Source organism: Alosa alosa, chromosome 2 (assembly GCF_017589495.1).
Source record: "Alosa alosa isolate M-15738 ecotype Scorff River chromosome 2, AALO_Geno_1.1, whole genome shotgun sequence".
Lineage (NCBI taxonomy): Eukaryota > Metazoa > Chordata > Actinopteri > Clupeiformes > Clupeidae > Alosa > Alosa alosa.
This window is the reverse complement of record NC_063190.1, coordinates 36,456,848-36,477,516: the sequence shown is the minus strand read 5'-3', so window position 1 is coordinate 36,477,516 and position 20,669 is coordinate 36,456,848. Positions and strand designations below refer to the sequence as shown.

General features: G+C 39.5%; 2 protein-coding genes across 2 annotated transcripts in view; one reads left to right on the top strand and one right to left on the bottom strand.

Moving 5' to 3' along the window:
- gng3 (guanine nucleotide binding protein (G protein), gamma 3) overlaps nt 1-4,256 on the top strand; it is a 5,669-nt gene extending 1,413 nt beyond the window's left edge. The window contains exons 2-3 of the mRNA XM_048231038.1: nt 1,340-1,439; nt 2,812-4,256. Of these exons, the coding sequence (XP_048086995.1) occupies nt 1,341-1,439; nt 2,812-2,940 (228 nt within the window). The 5' untranslated portion in view covers nt 1,340 and the 3' untranslated portion in view covers nt 2,941-4,256. The remainder of the gene's footprint in view (nt 1-1,339; nt 1,440-2,811) is intronic.
- Nucleotides 4,257-4,849: 593 nt separating this feature from the next.
- Nucleotides 4,850-9,622, bottom strand: banf1 (BAF nuclear assembly factor 1). Its single transcript, XM_048231024.1, has 3 exons — nt 9,532-9,622; nt 8,537-8,692; nt 4,850-5,921 (listed from the first exon to the last, which is right to left on the bottom strand). Exons 2-3 carry the CDS (start codon nt 8,660-8,662, stop codon nt 5,775-5,777), a joined length of 273 nt encoding a protein of 90 aa, XP_048086981.1. The 5' UTR covers nt 8,663-8,692; nt 9,532-9,622; the 3' UTR covers nt 4,850-5,774.
- Nucleotides 9,623-20,669: the final 11,047 nt, after the last annotated feature.

Here is a 20,669-nt window from a genome sequence, read left to right as displayed (position 1 = left end):
GAGGGAGAGAGAGAGAGAGAGAGAGGGACAGGATGATTATGGGAGGTGTCTGTAGGAGACACTGATCAAGAAACCATAGTGTTCCAGTGGTATAGTTATATATTTGATATATCACCATAGTGGTCCAGTGGTATATTTATATATTTGATATCACCATAGTGTTCCAGTGGTATTTGATATATAACACCATAGTGTTCCAGTGGTATTTGATATATAACACCATAGTGTTCCAGTGGTATATTTATATATTTGATATATCACCATAGTGTTCCAATGGTATAGTTATATATTTGATATATCACCATAGTGTTCCAATGGTATAGTTATATATTTGATATATCACCATAGTGTTGCAGTGGTATAGTTATATATTTGATATATCACTGCTCATTTGTGAGTGATACTTTGTTGATGAAGAATATGATATGATTCCATAGACTTTATTCAATGCCTTGTATCGCATGGTTGTCAAGCATAATGACCAAACAGAAATAAAAATTTAAAGTTAAATTTGCAATGGGGTCATTCCGTGTGAAATCACCCAATTTCAGCTCAATTTGGCAGGTGACCCTCTCCGAAAAAATCTGAAAAAAATCACAGGTGTTTGTAGACCAAATCCATGCATAAATTCAAGTTAATGCATGGACAGGACCTTATAATCCATACATGTGTGGGGAAAAAATCTGATGAATTTGTGTCACATACTTTTTGAATGACAAGCCCTCAAAGGTGGTGATGTCTTTTCACATTATGAATTTATAGCCTTTTTCAGAGCTTTGCACAGGGGAAATTACACAAGATACGTCTGATCCGATTGGATTTTTTAATTCAACAGGAAAATGTACTTCTATTCACATAGTTTCACTAATGTCTGTGAAATACCAAAAGAGCCAATAATGTTGGAAGTTGAACAAAAAGGATTGTTCACCACAATGCTTAAAATTACTTGAAACTTCAAAGGGCTGTAGTTTTGGAACCATTAGTGATACATATATACTATTTAAGATTTATGCATAGGTTTGGTCTACAAACACCTGTGATTTTTTTTCAGATTTTTTGGGAGAGGGTGACCTGCCAGCCACTGGGTGATTTGACATGGAATGACCCAATGTGTATTCAAACTATAATAATATTTTCTTTCTTTTACGATTCAATTGACACTCTCTGACGTGTTTTCCTTTTTGAGTAAGAAATCAATGTAAACAAGTAGCTGCATTATGCATACACTTATTTAATTTCCTGTGTGTGTGTTTGTATATATATGTGTGTGTGTGGGTGTGCATGTGTGTACATGTGTGTGTGTGTGTGTACTGTACATGTGTGTGTGTTTTGGTGACAGGATGAAAGGAGACACCCCAGTGAACAGCACCATGAGTGTGGGACAGGCCCGGAAGCTGGTGGAACAGCTGAAAATTGAAGCCAGTTTCTGCCGCATCAAGGTGAGAGACAGATGCACTGGTCCTGTCTTACCCTCTCCCATGGTTGCCACGGCACCGGCAGTGTCCTGCCATCTGAGAAGGCTGACACTGTGTCCAGGTGTGGTCAGTCTGGTGGGGGCATACAGCTTACAGCAGAGGGACTGGGGGCATACCGCTTACAGCAGAGGGACTGGGGCATGCAGGCTAGCAGCAGGGGGACTGGGGGCATTGGGGCATACCGCTTACAGCAGGGGCACTGGGGGCATGCAGGCTAGCAGCAGTGGAACTGGGGGTATGCAGGCTAGCAGCAGGGAGGCTGTCCATCTCCATCTCCAGCAGGTAGCTTCCGAGATGCCAGCACTCCTGGTACTGGCTGGAGATGCCAGCACTCCGGGCACTCCTGCTATGCTAACAGCAGACTAATAATGGGGCACTCCTGCTATGCTAACCACTCCTGCTATGCTAACAGCAGACTAATAATGGGGCACTCCTGCTATGCTAACCACTCCTGCTATGCTAACAGCAGACTAAAAAGATTGGTTTGGTACGTGTGGACTAGGCCTAATAATGGGGCACTGTGATCCAGCACTCCTGCTAGGCTAACTTAATGGGGCACTGTGATCCAGGGTGTGGATACACAGGGAGAGATGTTTGGCTAAATATTCCCAACTGCAATACTTCAAATTCTCCATCTGTTCGGTTCTGTGTAGCTCTTGGTACTACTGTGTAGTCACTTGGTAAACCTGTTAAAATCAAATCAAACTCACAGCCTACAAACTGAGAAGATAAAGGAGTTGGAAGGAGCCTTAAAACACAGACAAAGCTTGTTCAGATGTTTTGAGTGGAGATCAGCTATGTGAATACATGCTACTACTATGTCCAGCTAGCTCTTGGCCATGTTCATTTTGTCAAAGCGGCACTTAGAATTAAAAAGGTTGGGCACTCCTGCTATGCTAACAGCAGACTAATAATGGGGCAATGTGATCCAGGTTGTTGATACACAGGTAGATATTTAGCTAAATATCTCCAACACCTTCAATACTTCAAATCCTGATGTGAATGAGGCTTTAGGTTGCATGATGTATTATGGGTAATGACTCTCTACACAGTCATTTGGTATCAGGCTTTGGGTATGAGCAAAGAGTATAGAAGTTACTTCTATACTCTTTGGTATGAGGGTCAGTCCCTTATAGCACTCGTAGTCCAGGGCAAAAGTTCTTCAGCACACAGAGCACTTGCCTCAGACCACTGTTTTATTGTTAGTATTAATGTGTCATGAAATATATGAGCTGGTGCAGTTTTTCAACTTTAGCACGGCTCTGCACCTCCTCAGACGGCGTCTAGATTTGACACTACTCCATGTAAACATTCCATTGACCTCTGACCCCGGCAGGTTTCCAAAGCAGCGGCGGACCTGATGGCGTACTGTGATGCACACGTGTGTGAGGATCCTCTGATCACCCCGGTGCCCACCTCAGAGAACCCCTTCAGGGAAAAGAAGTTCTTCTGTGCCCTGCTGTGACCAGGACCAGGGCAGCCATGGCACAGCGGAGAAGAGGGGGTACTATGCCTACTCTAGATTGCAGATTTCTATACATGCATTTCGGACACACACACACACATGCAGATACACAAGTCACTGAACCAATTGACATGTGGTGAGACAAAATTCTTACCATAAGCTAAGTTTTTTTTGAAGTGCAAACTTATTTATTAAAAGATGTCTGTAACAACAACAAAAAGTGAACAAAAATAGATTGAAAAACGATCTATTTTTGATGTATGATTATATGATGGGAAAACAACAGTACATGCAGTCACACTCATACATACACACACACACATAGACAGACACAGAAACAACAGCAAGCACACTTCATTTTTTGGATAATCAAATGAAACTAGGTGGTGGGGTAGCCGTGGAAACCGTAATGACGCTGAAACTTTTAATACTAATTCTGTGCTGGTCGATGTCATTTATCTTTTTTTCTGTGCATCAATATGCTTTCTCAGCTATTCAGTGCATTTCTGTTTGCCTTCTGTTATTTTGGTTTGGTGTGGAAGAGTGGTGTGTAGCTAGATGTTGTTTGGGTGTCGGTGCAAGGCGTCAGACGGCACCGGCATCTCAGATTGCAGCCGATTGTGGGGCGGATCTGGGGTCGCTATGGCCCAGGTCTGGCCCTTGTCCGCTCCATAGTTTGACTGTGTGTCTGGGATGTGTGTTTGCATGCAAACCCTGCTCTTAACATTCCACTGAATACGCCAAATCTGTGTCCCTGACCGGACGGTAGCAGGGACGGAGTCATATGTGGGCCTGTCCTGGCATACACACGCATCGGTACAGGTGCTGGACAGTCATACAACAGCAAAACAAGGAGATGGGTATTCACATACTGTTTACACACTCGTTTATGAGACGCAGTATTTCATTGTCAAATTGTGACTGGTGAACTTATATTGAATAGTTTGTGGATAAACCTATTTGTTCTTTTTAGCTGCAGGGTGGGTAAACGGTCAATAGGTTGAGAGTGGCTTTCTGATGTTGTATACTTAAATATCCAACTCTGGGAGCAACACCATCAGTTCTCTGGGAGTTTCTTCTCTATGTAAGGAACTCTTCATATTAGCCACATGCCATTTGGGTTGCCCCTCTCCTTCTGTAAGGATGATATTTATGTTCCTGAATACTGCAGTTTCATCATATCAGCTAATATTTTCAGGGACATCTCGGTTCAAAGACATGTCAAACAGTCATCTTTTTAAGGACCCAATTTCAAATTTTGTCTGTAAGGAACATGGGAAAATGTACTAAGCCCAAATAAAACCCCTCACCACAAATGCAAAGTGTGCAGATGTTCTTTTCAAATACAGCATGCCTTCTAATACCCAGTCACTGCTAAACTAGGGAACAGGACACTTTTCTCTAGTGACAGGAATTCACAGCACTGGGTTCGGGATTCTCTAGGTCTATGGGTTCGGGATTCTCTAGGTCTACACTGTATTGTTGGAAAAACACATTAGAAGGGGGAAGTGCACAAACACACTAGCGTGTATAAGCTGGTATTGACAAATGAGTTAGAATGTTCCAAATGTTTCAGTTTACCAACACGAAGGAAGGCCTATACCTACAGTAGAGGTTATACTAGCAAGCAAGATTAGTGAAATGTGTTCAAATTTGACAGAGGCCAATGTTCCTGGCACTTTCCTTCTGATCGTTAAAGACGGTCCTAGTTCTAGACTAAAGGACATCTTGTAGAGACTCAGAAAGAGTTGGCTAATACACAAACTGACATTAAATGCATGGCACAAAAAAGCAATAGTTTGTTTTCTGTAATTCTACATGTCCTGGTGCAAAGGACAAATTATTGGCCATGAAAGCCTAGAGTCTCAAATAAGCAAGGCCTTCAATAATAGAAGACAATAGCCAGTAACTATCTTTACACTTTATTGTTCCTTCAAACATGTATTGATTCTTAAAAAAATGCACAAACCTTACAGACAAATATTACATGCTGAAATCATCGATGTTTAACAATTGTGAAATGGAAAGAGAAAGCAGAATGGAAAACATTCTGTGAATTATGTCTGCGTTCACATTTTGGCCAATGGTGACAGGCAGTAGCTTTAATTTGCGTGTGCTCAACATACCTAGCAGCAAGACGACCTTCTACTGCTGTGCCACTGCCACGCTCAGCTTTGCTTTGTGTCGTATTTGGATAAGAAACAGACCCAAGGGCCAGCCAGTCATGTTTGGAACAGGAGAGAGAAACAATGTTGTTCTACACCCAATGAGACTGCATATATTTAAAAACAGATCCTTCAAAATCGCTTAAAAACTGGATCAACATTAGGTAGCTTGCATGATGTATGCCAACAGTATGTGTTTGTAATACGCATTTTCACTGGAGATTAAATAACAGTCGAATAAGGCATCCTTTAACCGAGCAGTGAAGACAATCAGTAGACCACAGACGCTGCTCATGTGAACGCGCCCAACTTGTGTTAAGAGTCATGGTAGCTGAAACTCAAACCCAAAACTGAAACACAAAGAACTAAAGAAAATATTTAGAACCCCCGTCCATGACATGTCATCAGTTATACGCAGAAGCTCAGCAGACAATCTGGAGCTAGACTAGACATTACGGCAGATGGGCGTTGCAGATGCCCAGTTGTGGTGAACTAGCGGAGCTTACTTGCTGCTCTAGGGGGCTGTGGTTCAGTGCTATCACTACCAAACCAGCATCACTCACAAGTTGTTAGCACGGGAGGCCTGTGCACTTTAGAGGTAAAACATGTGAATTATATTTATATATGTATAAAAAAAGACAAGAAAGAGAAAACAGCGGAGCTGGTCGTCTACAGGAAGGAGTCGCACCACTCTCGAAGGCAGCCGTAGCAGTCACCTTGCTGTTTGGAATTGGCACCACATGTGTCTTTCAACCAATCACGGAAGAACTCTTCATCCTTCTTCAAGACCAGGAACTGGCCAAGTACTACGTACGCCTGCAGAAAGGGAAAAAGCAGAAGAAAAAAATGAATGAGTGGAAATAAAAAAAAAAATGCAAAAATACACAAACAAAAACAAGCTGTGATATTATCCCTCCACTCACGTTACTAAGACTATACTGTACACTAGAGATGGGAGATATTGCTTAAATGATAATTGACCATGAAGGCAGATGGCACATGCCACCAATACATCAGCAGTGGTATGGGCCCTTGCCAAGAGCAGCTTTATAATTCACCCCATTCAGTCCCCATTGACTGCACCATGCATAGTATTATATTTAGTATATCATAATATTATATATAATCGCAAAAATACAACAGAGTCTGAAGCTTTGAAACGAGAGTGTGCAGATCAATACATCAGGCAAATATTACACATAAAAATACACCATTTGAGTGTAGACCACATCAAATATTACATTCACAGATAGACCATTTGAGTGTAGACTACATCAAATATGACATAGATAGACCATTTGAGTGTAGACCACATAAAGGAATGGAGTATACCAGGGTATCTGCACATTTTCCAAGTGCAAATTTAAAGATATTTAAGACCTTTTCAAGACATCTTAATGGAAAAATTAAGACTATACCACGGCAAAAAGATACATACGACAACTTAAAATTGTTTTATGCAACAGTTTTTTTTTTCTACTAATTTTAACCCCCACCCAATTTTGGATGTCTACAGAAGTTACAAAATATATTTTGGCGAAAGAAAATTAATTGTGTGAATTACCTTCACAGCTATAAATGCCTAATTTTAGGGTCTGGGCTGCTTGCTTTTGAAGCTGGCTGTACATATCTGGTTGTGCTTACTGGCTGAGACTGACTGTTCTTCACCTGTATCTGTAGTAGCCTATATTACTTGCCAAAGACATGTGCACTGGACTGGATTCCCTTCAATATTTCTTTTCTAAGTTAGACTAAGCTATTTACATATTTTAATAGGCCTACTTTATATCACTTACTATGTGCATCTATTCCCAATCCCATATGCATCATATGTCCCATATACAGCACAGCAAATTACAGTTAATCCACTACTTTACATTTTGCATACCAGTTTATTAAACAAACCAAAGCTTGACTGAAACATTGTAAAACATTGTTTTGTTTTAAATTAATTGAGAGAGGTCCTCCTCGGATCCTGCTGAAAACTGCTGGTTTCATCTCAAGCACGATTATTATGAACGCGACGCTTTTTTTTTATGTAGCAGTCGCCGACAATCAAAAAAAATATGCGGTTATATTTCACAACTTCTGCTAAGTAGGCCTACAGGGAAAGTCTGGCAAACAAGCTGCTGACAGATATTAGCCTACAGGTATTATAACTTAGACAGATATTTTCTTCCCTAGGCTAGGTAGATAGATACTTTATTGATCGCCAGGGGAAATTCAAGAACCAGGCCAGCAACACACGCTGGAAAGATGCAAACAGATCAACTTAACATGTACAGTATTTCCTTCTGATTGCGAAAATGCAAGTCAGTCCGTGGTTCCTTCATAAATTGCGCAGCAAATTATCAGACGAGTGACAGAAGCACTGCGCATAATTTGACCAGCAGTCTTCGCGTCCATAGTTTGTGAAACCATGCTGCATCCGAGCAGATTCTAGATGCCCAGCGCAACTCCAAAAAGGAGGACAAATGAGCGTCCGGCTTGAGGCTGCGCCGGACAGAGCTTTTAAAATCCATATGTCCGGCCTAAATTCGAACGTATGGCCACCCTATCGCTAACTGGCTTATCAACTTTCTCCCGCTCACGTAGGCTACCTGTGTATCTCTCAGACCTCGGCTACACCACGAAAACGTCAGGCATATTTGTACATATTATTACCGTTTTCACACCTTTAAAAGGGACACCAGGCAACGTTTTCGTGTTAATTACTCATCTTCGTAAGTCGGTATATGGTTAAATGACTCATTACAGGGCGAATGAAGACTCTCTCGCCCGCCCCTACTGCCTGTAGGAAGAATATCCCGCTTGCAAGTTCAGTGTATCGTACCCGGCGACCGAAGCAGTTTCAGTTTCCATCCTGCATCCACAGCACAGAGGGAGGCTAACGAAACGCTAGCGTTTGTTGCAAACGTGTGTATAATGGCAGAGTCGGCGAAGAAGCAGCGAAAACCCTTGACGGAAGATGAAAAGAAAAGGAAAAGAGCTTCAGACCGAGCGAGGGGGAGTTTCGTAGAGAAAAAGCACCAGGCTTGCCTGGTGTCCCTTTAACCACACCCGTGAAAATAATCTTCACTCTGCAACCACTACACTTCCTCCCGTAGCATTATATAGTCACTTATACAATTGCGTTCGGATGGATGGAGACATTTCACTCGCTGGCGGTCCCATACGCAAATTTAATACCTCCCTTTCGAAAATTTAAGACTTTTTTAGGCCTTAAAAACCGAAAGTTGTATTTAAGACTGTTTAAGGATCCGCGGGAACCCTGGTATACACAGTGATGGGATGTTCACTCTGAACTCTTGAGGAAGATGCAGCAGTACACTAAAGATGTGTTAAGATAGCATTATACCTTTGTGCCTAAATGATTTGACAAAGTGATTCACTTCAGGACAAGATCTACTTGCAGGCAGTCTGAGGCTCACCTTATCAAAACCTTTCTCCTCCAGACGCTTGCCGAGAACCTCTCCGATGCCTGCTAGAGCATTTACCGACTTCTCGCCCATGGGCTCGGCCACAAACTCTTTATGCTTTTGGGATGTTGACGACATCTTGGTTCAGGTGACTTCCGTCAAGCGCCTCTGTGTAAAACAAACACAAATGCAATCCTGTAACTGCAGCCTGGAGTCAACAAAATAGTCTATAGACAAAGCATCTGTGTAAAACAAATACAATCCTGTAACTGCAGCCTTGAGTCAACTGAATAGTCTTTAGACAAGGGTGTCATAACACAACAAGGTTGTTATTGTTAACAGAGTTAGCTAACTAAGTTAAATCAGTGGGGATCTGCCAAAAGTAAACCTGTATTAAGAGTTCACAATAATATTAACTTTCCAAACGGAAAATGCAGCGATGCTAAATGTGCGTACAAAACTGGCAACGTTAAGCTTAGGCTGGGACGCGAACCAATACCATCAGGTTGAAGTATGCTAACCACGACCATTAAGTTCCAAGGAGTAACGTTAATGTTAAGCTAGCTGATACGATTGAAACTGCGCGCCAAATCGCTAGGACACACTGAACTGACTGTTCAATCACAAGCTGATACCACATTCCTAGAATTAGTACATTTGCAAACAGTGGCCTCCACTTGCAGAGGGACTGGCGTTATATTACACTATCTAAAAAGATACATTTAGTTATAGGAGTGTAACAACGCTTAGTTAGCCATACAGCTAGCTAACAAAAAGAACAGCTGCAGCCATGGAGTTGGAGGCATTTCCAGATAGCTTCTAGCTAGATAACGTTACCGGTGGCTGCAGCTAACGTTAACTAGCTACAAATGATCTCATTCAAATTACACACTTATAAGAATTCTTACAACACAGACAGAAGACAAACAAGTTGCCATATAACTGATCAACACAACTACTAACTTTACTATGGCTGAAATAAAAAATAAAAGCATTGGCCTTTCTACCTTTTTGATAGTGTGAAGTCAGCAGTCTCTCCACTCAGCGTTGTCTACAAAGTAAAGGCGCTCTCAAATTCCAACATAACTTCCTGATCCGTTAGTGACATCACTTCCGCTTACACTGCCCTCTGGTGAAACTTAAAACATGCAAAACAGGTCCGTCAGTCATATCTGATCACCTAATATCACTCTCTCTAACTTATCAATTATCTGATTTTCAGTGCTCCTTTTGTATGAATGAACAGAACATTTTCTTAGTTGCTTATACAACAAATATGTATGTAGGCCTATGTATGTATGTATGTATGTATGTTTGTATGTATGTATGTATGTATGTATGTATGTATGTAGGCCTATGTATGTATGTATGTATGTATGTATATATGTTAGATCTACATAATATAGGCATATGTTAACCCTCAGGGGCAAGCGTTATAGAACCTATTTGAAGAACTATAGAGTCTACTTTGTGCTTCTCTGTGTAACATGTGGATTGTTATGGGATGGGATTTGGCAGACGGATGGTGTCTCCCCCTACAACTGGATTCTCCCTGAATGAACAGTGCAGAAGCAGGTAGAGTCTATTCGCCTTAAGTAAACTTAAAAGTAAAATGATTCGACGACCGCTTTTTTAATTAATATAATGGGCCACGTTAAATATTTCATGGCCACCAGATGGCGACACTGCACTTCGGGCCTTATTTGGGTGTATGCAAGCAGTGAAATGCCGTCATCTGGTGGCCGTGCAGCGCAATAGCGCCATGACATATTTCATTTAACAGGAAATTACGGTAGACAATCTTTTTGTTCCTTACAAATTGTTTGTCTAATCCATCTGGTGTTGTTCTTTTAAAACTTCATTCCTTTATAAATTGTGATGTAGCCTAATATTAAGGTACATTTTTGAATGTAATTACTCTGACATTCAACATAAGATAGCCATCTATTTGAGCAAAGGACAGTGTTAGGGGCTGCCACTTTTAATAAGATTTCTCCACATTGCTTAAGCCAAATTCTGTTATCCTTGATGTATATATTTTATACCAAAATGTAGTTTATTATCAAAGTGAAATGGTTGCTGGCATAAGTCAGCAGCGTTAGATTGAGCACATTTTCGAAGTATTGTTTTGATGTGTTGAATAGAAGTCAGTGGGAGCTAGATCTCAGAATAGCGGTGACCAAATAATATTTCTCCAGAAAGTGTGACGGTGGTTCGTTCCCCCTTTTCCTTCTGCATCTCTGGATCCCGAGTGAGGACAGTTCCTTTGCAAAGGTAAATGGACGGGGATGTGGAAAAAGATTAAGAGATTACGAATGAAGTTAACGTAATATGACTTAATCTAAAGGGTATGCTAGATCACAGAGCTTTGAAAATGCCAATATCTTGCAATGTTAATCTAAATGTTTTTATAGGTTACCATTATAAGGTTATCATTTTAACTGCCTGTCTTTTTGGATCAGCATTTATTTTTATTTTTATTGCAGAAATTTAAGTGTGTACAACAGTTTATGAAAATGCCCTCAGCCTGTACCAACCCTTCCACCCCCTAGTGCAATAATACACACATCTACTGTCAGCCCGTACCGATCCCGTGCTGCAGGAGACGTTTGGGAGCACGGTAAGGTCACTTGGCAGTTAGCCTTTCTGAACATACAATAGTATTCAGCTTAGAGATAGAGAATAAAATGTTTAAAGTTGTTTCATGTTTCATGTTTATCAATTGGAAAAAAAATGTAATTGAGACTGCTGGTCAATCAGCTGTGATAAAAAAAATCAATTTAATACTTTTATTCAAATAAGTTGTTGATATGGAGTAATGAAGGATGGAGTAACGGGTACATAACGGGTTAAGGTGTTAAGGAGTAACGTGTACATAACAGGTAAAGGTGTTAAGGAGTAACGGGTACATAACGGGTAAAGGTGTTAGGGAGTAACGGGTAAAGGTGTTAAGGAGTAACGGTACATAACGGGTAAAGGTGTTAAGGAGTAACGGGTACATAACGGGTAAAGGTGTTAAGGAGTAACGGGTACATAACGGGTAAAGGTGTTAGGGAGTAACGGGTACATAACGGGTAAAGGTGTTAGGGAGTAACGGGTAAAGGTGTTAAGGAGTAACGGGTACATAACGGGTAAAGGTGTTAGGGAGTAACGGGTAAAGGTGTTAAGGAGTAACGGGTACATAACGGGTAAAGGTGTTAAGGAGTAACGGGTACATAACGGGTAAAGGTGTTGTTAAAGGTGTTAAGGAGTAACGGTACATAACGGGCAAAAGGTGTTAAGGATAACGGGTACATAACGGGTAAAGGTGTTAACGAGTAACGGTACATAACGGGTAAAGGTGTTAAGGAGTAACGGGTACGTAACGGGTGAAGGTGTTAAGGAGTAACGGGTACATAACGGGTAAAGGTGTTAAGGAGTAACACGTTTTGGAGCACGGTAAGGAGTAACGGGTACATAACGGGTAAAGGTGTTAAGGAGTAACGGGTACATAACGGGTAAAGGTGTTAAGGAGTAACGGGTATATAACGGGTAACGGTGTTAAGGAGTAACGGGTACGTAACAGGTGAAGGTGTTAAGGAGTAACGGGTACATAACGGGTAAAGGTGTTAAGGAGTAACGGGTACGTAACGGGTGAAGGTGTTAAGGAGTAACGGGTACGTAACGGGTGAAGGTGTTAAGGCGTAACGGGTAAAGGTGTTAAGGAGTAATAGCTGGTCATGCTGGCAGATTGTGGATCACTACCCCCTACAGACCTTGAGAAAACGTTGTTAATTAAGGGTAGAAGATTTAATTTCTACTTTTTATCATTGTAAGCTATTAATAATTTCATCCATGTTGAAGTAGCGTGAATGTTACTAGAGTCTTCCGCAGTTTTCCGCAGTCTTTCATAATGCTTTGTGAGAAGACTTCTAAGGTACAATTCGGGAACCATGACGAAAAAGGTAAACAACTTTGGTAAAGTTTACCTTTGAAGTCTTCTTATCTCACTAAGAGTGAGCGTTATCGGGAACCAGGCCCCTGGTCCCTCCTGTTAAGAAACACTGTGATTGACAGCACTGTTATCTTGCCATGTAACCATATTTTTATGACCTGTCAAAGGTCACTACACCCTCAGACGTCTCTGGCCTCTTTCACACACACACACACACACGCACACTTATCTTATATAAATATATATGTATGTTTTCTATATACATTTGAGGTCTGAGACATTCATCATAACACAATATGGCACAGAGGAATGAATGTTATGATTTATCATATAGATAGTAGTGAACGCATTTGAAACCGCCCACACTTTGTCCCAATGGCCAACTGCATTGCTTGCGAAGCGTGGGGTAAGAACCCGTGCCAGAGGATTCCTACCTGCTAGGGAGGAGCATCACATAAATCTGTGCTTTGATGAACACAAACGCATTACTTCGCCTCTTTTCAGATAAAGGTATGGACTAAACAATCTCAGTTACTTTTAGACTTACTCTTTACAGAACTGAGATAGCTGTGATGAAATGCATTTGAAGATGCCCTGATAAGACCATTTACGTGTAGCCTACGTGATACTGTAAAATCTACAGATTTTATTTCAGTATTCTCAGAAAAAAAACATGTTCAAAAGATTTAACAATATGTATTTATAGAATATTATGATGGTAACACGATATGTGACACATATTTGCAATTTACAGTTTTTGCCCATTGCTTGAACACTAGACACATGCTTAGACCAAAGTAACACAACATGAAGCTTTTGTTACTCTACCTTAAACACAGTGTAACCATACCTTAAACACAATGTATCCATACCTTAAACACAGTGTCATACCTTAAACACAGTGTATCCATACCTTAAACACAGTGTAACCATACCTTAAACACAGTGTCATACCTTAAACACAGTGTATCCATACCTTAAACACAGTGTAACCATACCTTAAACACAATGTCATACCTTAAACACAGTGTATCCATACCTTAAAACACAGTGTATCCTTAAACACCTTAAACACAGTGTATCCATACCTTAAACACAGTGTCATACCTTAAACAAAAGCGCTGCTTTGCACTTTAGGTGCAATTCTGCAACACACTTGCTCCTGCACACTACACACTATTTCATGCATAAGACACTTCGTTCATAAATGAAATATCATGGTCCCATTGGGACAACACATCTATTCAAAATACAAAACACATTGGGTGATTGAAAACACTTAGACACACATGTGAAAATACTTATTTACAAAACTGAACACCAATCAGCCAGCCACAAACAGGCCTCAGTTGAGCCATTTTGAGAACTTTGCAAGCATGGAGGCAGGGAGAGCTAGAGGTAGAGGAAGAGGAAGAGAGAGAGAGAGAGGAGTAGGAGGTGGTCGAAGAGGCTATGCACAGAACAATATTTCAGATGATATTAGAGAAACTCTAATCATGTGGATCATGTGATAAGTCATGGCCTGACAATGAGAGAAGCTGGGCAGAGAGTCCACCACATCTAAGCCTGTTTTACAGTAATGTCTTTATGTTGATGTCATTTGTAACCTTTCAGTACTTTCATTTTTGTTTTTTGTCAAAACTTTATTTGGAAAAAAATAACAAAACCTGTAAGTGTTATATTGAGCTTCACAGAATGCTAACTGATGAACTGAATAAAAGCAGTGAAAATGAAAGACTGCAGTGTTTTAAGTACACTAGTACACCAGTGTGTTGCTGCTAATCTGAAAGTGCATTCACATGATGCAAGTGTATCATTTTGTCATCAGAGTGACATTTTGACAAAGGATTGTTAGGTTTTGATAGCAGTGTTTCAATTCGACATAGATGTGAATGGCTTATTTCCCAGTGGTATATTTTGTGTGCTGGTGTGTAAAGTTCTGACACAATGAGCCGAGTTTTGCAAAAAGTGTTCAAGCAATGGGCAAAAACTGTAAATGCCTAATGCAACTCCTAATGCAGATGCTTCTTTATATAATGCACAGGCACTTGAAACTTTATCAATTACTGTCCAACCTGAAAGAGAAAGTTCCTCTCTGTGTTGTGCTACCACTGAGCTAAACTGTGCTAAAACTGATATGAGGTGTTTTTTCATTTGCAAATAATAATAAGCTTATAATATTATTATTCATTCATGCATACTGTAGTGCAACTAATACCGATTGATCTGAAAAAATGTCAGTGCTTCTCTGGTGTCTCACCTTGTGCAGTTAACCATCATTGTGGTATTGTGGAGTGGAAGGAAGGAGACTATGGAGTCACAAACCCAGGACGACAGCCTTGGGTACTGTTGCAATGTTTTATATTATTAAACCCCACAGAATGACAGCCTTGGGTACTGTTGCAATGTTTTATATTATTAAACCCCACAGAATGACAGCCTTGGGTACTGTTGCAATGTTTGGTAACACTTTATTTGAAGGGGTATACACAAGGGTGACATGTAACCGTCATAAGAATGTCATGACACATGTCATGCACATTAATGACATAGTATTGATGTTTATGACTGTTGTCATTAAGTGTCATTCGGTTTTTGGAATGTCAAGTTGACATTGTTTGGGTGTCATGATTATAACAACTTGACATTAGGCAAGATGACATTATTTGAGGGTGTATCTGTCATGACAACTTGACATTAGCCAAGAAAATGTAAACCGTTGTCATGACAACGTGACATTAGCCAAGAAAGAAATGCAAAATTGACATATAACTGTGTTTGGCCTGATTTATCTTCTAGGTTTGTGAAGTGATGAACCTGAACAATTGGCTGTCATGACACCATTATAAATTAGATATAGGCTACTCAACATATTGAAGGTGCATTGCAGTCAGATGTAACCCACTCGAAAATAGCCTACTAATAGGATTACATTATTCTAGTTTAATAATCTAATTTCTTACTTTTTAGTTATGTTTTCCCTGCACACCGTATTTGTCCAGTAGGTGGCAGTGGTGGCGCTGCATAGAGGGGAAACTGCTACACTGATTCTTAGAGAAGAAGACAGAAATCGCAAACAGCAGAAGGACAGCAGAACGATAGTGAGCTGAAGCCATATTTAGATTTTCCACACTGAGAAGAAAAGTTAAAAATCACATTGAAGAGCTAGTTAAAAGGGGTTTTCCCACCAAACCTACTTCTAAGGAAGGAATAACAGCAAAGGGTCGAAATTACGACAAGGAGTTTACTTACTTGTATGAGTTTTCTCCGGTGAGTGTTTTACACGTGTTCATCATTTATGTTAGTAGCAGACATGGCGTGAGAGATGTGTTTAATGAGTTAAGCACGTAAAAGTTTTATTTTGCTGTAACTCTATGGAAGCATATGGGTAGCTTTCTTCAAATGAGAATGCAATCTGCAATATGCAATTCAAAAAGACATTACATTATGCAATTGCCAATGCCTCAAAACGATGGCAAAATGTTTTGCCCAAAATAATCCAAAATGTTTTCAGGCTGGCATTGACAGTTTTGTCAATGCAATCCTACATAGCACTTTAAATATTAAATTGCAAAACGAATTGACAGTTAAATGATGAAACTGAATATTGAAAATTGAAATGCAAAATTAATTGCCATTTGAATTTTGAGACAAGTACCATGGCAAAATGGAATGCAATTCAATCCATGTTTATTCTATTTTTTAACCAAAATTATTGGAATTGATTTTAGGATTTCATTGTCACTTTGCAGATTAAAATATAATTTGTTGGAAATTATTGCAAATTGCAATATTAAATTGCATAATGTAATGTCTTTTTGAATTGCATATTGAGAATGCATTCTCATTTGAATAAAGCTACCCATATGCTTCCATATAACTCAGTTGTTTAATGCATTGTGTGGAAATGCATTGATGGTACTGCATAAGCTGAACATGAGTTTAATGATTTGAAGTGCTAATTCATGCTATGTTGAAGCCATGTTACAACGTGATATGCTAGTGCTGAAGTTTCATGTAGGCTTTGTAGTGAATGTATAGATTAAAAATAAGAATAAGCTACTACAGTTCATGAATATGAGTTATATTTCCAGCTAAAATGTATCGAGAGAGTAATTGTATTGAATTGTTGCCCTGCTATGCAGGTTGTTGCTATGCAGAGTGTTCCATTGGACAAATTTGCCATTGGACAAGGGAGGCAGAAGAGCAGAGGGCGCGAATGATCATCTTGCCTGCAACATGAACTGCTTCTACTCAATATTTCTTCATTTCATCGTAGCCTACAGATAAGCGCGAGATCTCACCACTTAAAAAAAAGCATACTACCCGGGTAGATGGACTTTGGTTTATTATTTTGGGGTTATTTTATCAAAGCTCTGAGGTCATTTTACTTTATATTTTTCTCAACTTGTGTAAAAAGGTTGAAAACTAAGAGAAATACTGATTTTCACAACTAAAAGGACAGAAAAGAGAAACAAGGTCGTACTGTTTGATATTTGATGTTTAATAAATGCCGGCTATATGTTCTGGGTAAACTATTTTGGTACTTTCATTTGTCTACTCCTCTTGTGAAAAGTTCCTTAGCAAGGCAGCGCTTCACTCTACATTAAAATAAGTGCCCCTTACACAGACAAATATGACGTCTCAGGGGGCATCGAACCCCTCAGTCCCTCAAAACACACCTTAAAATGATTGAATGGTACTACTGGTTAAGAATCCGTCATCGTAATGGTGTGTTGGGTAGACTCGTGCATGATTTGAAAAGGCTGCAGAAATGATGGCAATGAAATGGTGCTTAAAGACCAGTATGTGAATAGTTTAATGCATGTTCCACATGCACAGTTAGGTTAGCTAGCATGGTAACATGTCCATGTATTATGGTTTTGCAAAATGCATTGCTGAAATAAACTCTTAAGTCATGACTGAGTATGGTATTTGTTGTCATTATACAGTAGTTGAAATTAGACTCAATGTTCCAGAAATGTAAAATGTACAGAAATATGACCTACATGATAATGTAATGGCACTTAATGACATGTTCACGAAACATCTCAGATGGTTCACTGTACTTTAGGTCAAAGGTAAGTATTCATGACACTGTCAGGAAACTATTTTGGTGTGTAATAGTTCTTTGTGACAGCTTAATGACAAGTCAAAACTGTACCACTGTAGTTGAGGTCAAGAAAAGTATTCATGACCAATTTATAATGGCGTCATGACAGCCAATTGTTCAGGCCCATCACTTCACAAACCTAGAAGATAAGTCAGGCCAAACACAGTTATATGAACTTGTTCATGTAATAATTAAACAATTATGTCAAGTTGTCATGACAATTCATGACACTGTCAGGAAACTATTTTGATGTGTAATAGTTCTTTGTGACAGCTTAATGACAAGTCAAAACTGTACCACTGTAGTTGAGGTCAAGAAAAGTATTCATGACCAATTTATAATGGCGCCATGACAGCCAATTGTTCAGGCCCATCACTTCACAAACCTAGAAGATAAGTCAGGCCAAAACACAGTTATATGAACTTGTTCATGTAAAAATTAAACAATTATGTCAAGTTGTCATGACAATTCATGACACTGTCAGGAAACTATTTTGATGTGTAATAGTTCTTTGTGACAGCTTAATGACAAGTCAAAACTGTACCACTGTAGTTGAGGTCAAGGAAAGTATTCATGACACAATTATAATGGTGTCATGACAGTCAATTGTTCAGGCCCTTCACTTTACAAACCTAGAAGATAAGTCAGGCCAAACAGTTATATGTCAAGTTGTCATGACAATATCATGCCAAACACCTTGCATTTCTTTCTTGGCTATGTCAAGTCGTCATGACAATATTGTAAACAGGTTATATTTTCTTGGCTAATGTCAAGTTGTCATGACAAAGACCCATCAAATAATGTCATAATGTTAAGTTGTCATGATGATGACACCAAAACAATGTCAACTTGACATTCCAAAAACTGAATGACACATTATGACAACAGTCATAAACATCAATAATGTGTCATTAATGTACATGACATGTGTCAAGTCATTCTTATGACGGTTACATGTCACCCTTATGTAGACCCCTTCAAATAAAGTGTTACCCAATGTTTTATATTATTAAACCCCACAGAATGACAGCCTTGGGTACTGTTGTAATGTTTTATATTTAAATCCCACAGAATGACAGCTTTGGGTACACACTTGTGTTTTATATTTAAGCTATAATGTTTCCTTTTTAATGATTGATTATGGCATATTTTAGTGATAATGCTGCCTCCAATCCAGCAGATGTACAGCCTTCTGGAGGCCTGACAATGACCACGGACACCAAGCAATTAAGTACGTTCAAGAGAAAAAAGAGGAGTGTTGAAAATTAATAATAACAATGGAGCAAATTGGCTGTGATTAATGTAACATTTTTATATCACATTCATGATGAGGCCAAAAACAGTAGTACACAGTCTGTCTCAGCTACATCCTGCCTCACTATTGTCTACCTATCGTCTACCTAATCCATACAATCATGACAGGTGTGAGATTGAATCACAATTACATGTTTGTCATATTCCAGTTGAATATTTTTGTTTCTGTTTCACAACCCCTAACATTCCTTGAGTAAGAGACACTCACCTTGCCTGAAGGGCGTTCTACATAATCTGAGAAATACACATAAATCATAGATTGTATAGAACTGGACAGAGCATTGTCCATTACTGTAAAGCAACACTGTAGCAGCCGATAATGTTATAACATCCAATAATGTAATAACGACCAACAACGTAATAATTTTATTGTAATAAAGCCAGTAATGTAATAATTTACCAATAATGTAATACAATTTCTGACCAACTCATCTGATGAAAGGTGAGGGCCCGAAACATCACACGTGGTGATATAGCCTACCATTAAAAAAAAGCTATGGAGCAGATTCTGGTGCATAAAGTCTTCCTGTCCAGGACTCAACGCACTTTTTACATGCATGTGCCTTCCTGTCCAGCTAACCCAGTACTCATGCAGCCAATAATGTAATAAATGATATCACTTCATTTGAGGATTTGTGAAATAAAGCGGTACTTTTGTAATAATAGTTTTCTCCAAATAGCTTAAAAACCATGCAATAACATTTCTGAACCAATGAAATGTAATAACGTTCTTGGTTGTATATATTTATCCTTCGATTAGATTAGATTTTATTGCTGTGTTAAGAGTACAGGTACAGACACACAATGAAATGGCAGGTTGGTTGGGGTGATAAAAACAAAAATGTGTTAACTGCAGCCAATAATGTAATAAATGATATCACTTCATTTGAGGTTTATTTACTGGAAATAAAGTGTCACACTTCTATGGCACAGTACTTAGCTCTTCCAAATAGCTTAAAACCATGACCATACAGTAAACACCCTCTCTGTCTTTATTTATTGGCTCTACCCAAAGTTTATATGAACATTGCACCATTTATTCAGCTCCCGAAAGGGTTAATAACCCGGTCGCCGGCGACGCAGGTGCCCCAGCCAGGGCCGATTTTTTCTTTCTTTTATTTTTCTTGTACTTAATAAAGTCAAAACCTTTGGTTAGGGGTTTGTTGCTTAGAGCTCTTTTTCGTGTCTTTTTACCTCCCCTGTGTTGCTGAGAACATCGAACACCTTGTTTGCATTTTTAAAGGGGACTCCATTTGGGTAAGTTGTCCGTTTGAGGGCTTACTTTCTAAGACACTATTTATGGGCAAACATTTACTGCACAATGCACTGATATACACAGGAGTAGCGAACTCAGCTAGGCATTTAAGAAGGAAAGTCTTATGCTCTGGAGCAGACAAAAAACACAACTGAACTCTGTTGTCAAATGTACTGTTTGTTGAACAAAGTTCCCAGGCCTGTGCTGGTCTGATAGCACTTCATGCACGCGAGGATACGGAAATCTGTTTAGGGATATAAATCTCTTCAGAGGCCGGACTCATTGGTCCGTGGTCTAACCTCCGAAGGATGAATCATCAAAACCCTGGTACCAAACAGGAGTCTGTACACAGGACCTCTTGACCTCTTCACAATCTTTAGAAAAGGACTGACCTGTGCAAATGAGGTTGAGAATCTCCCCATGAGCAAGGTCACCATTGCATAAATAAAATAAGAAAACCAAGAGTTAACGGACATAACCAAAGAACTCTCATTTAGTCTACTTTCACCATCTCTAAACTCCAGTTCAT

Coding starts and splice junctions, on each gene's coding strand:
- banf1 (XM_048231024.1), bottom strand. CDS start 8,662: ATGTCGTCAACATCCCAAAAGCATAAAGAGTTTGTGGCCGAGCCCATG. Junction 5,922..8,536: donor AGGAGAAAGGTTTTGATAAG/GTGAGCCTCAGA, acceptor CCCTTTCTGCAG/GCGTACGTAGTACTTGGCCA.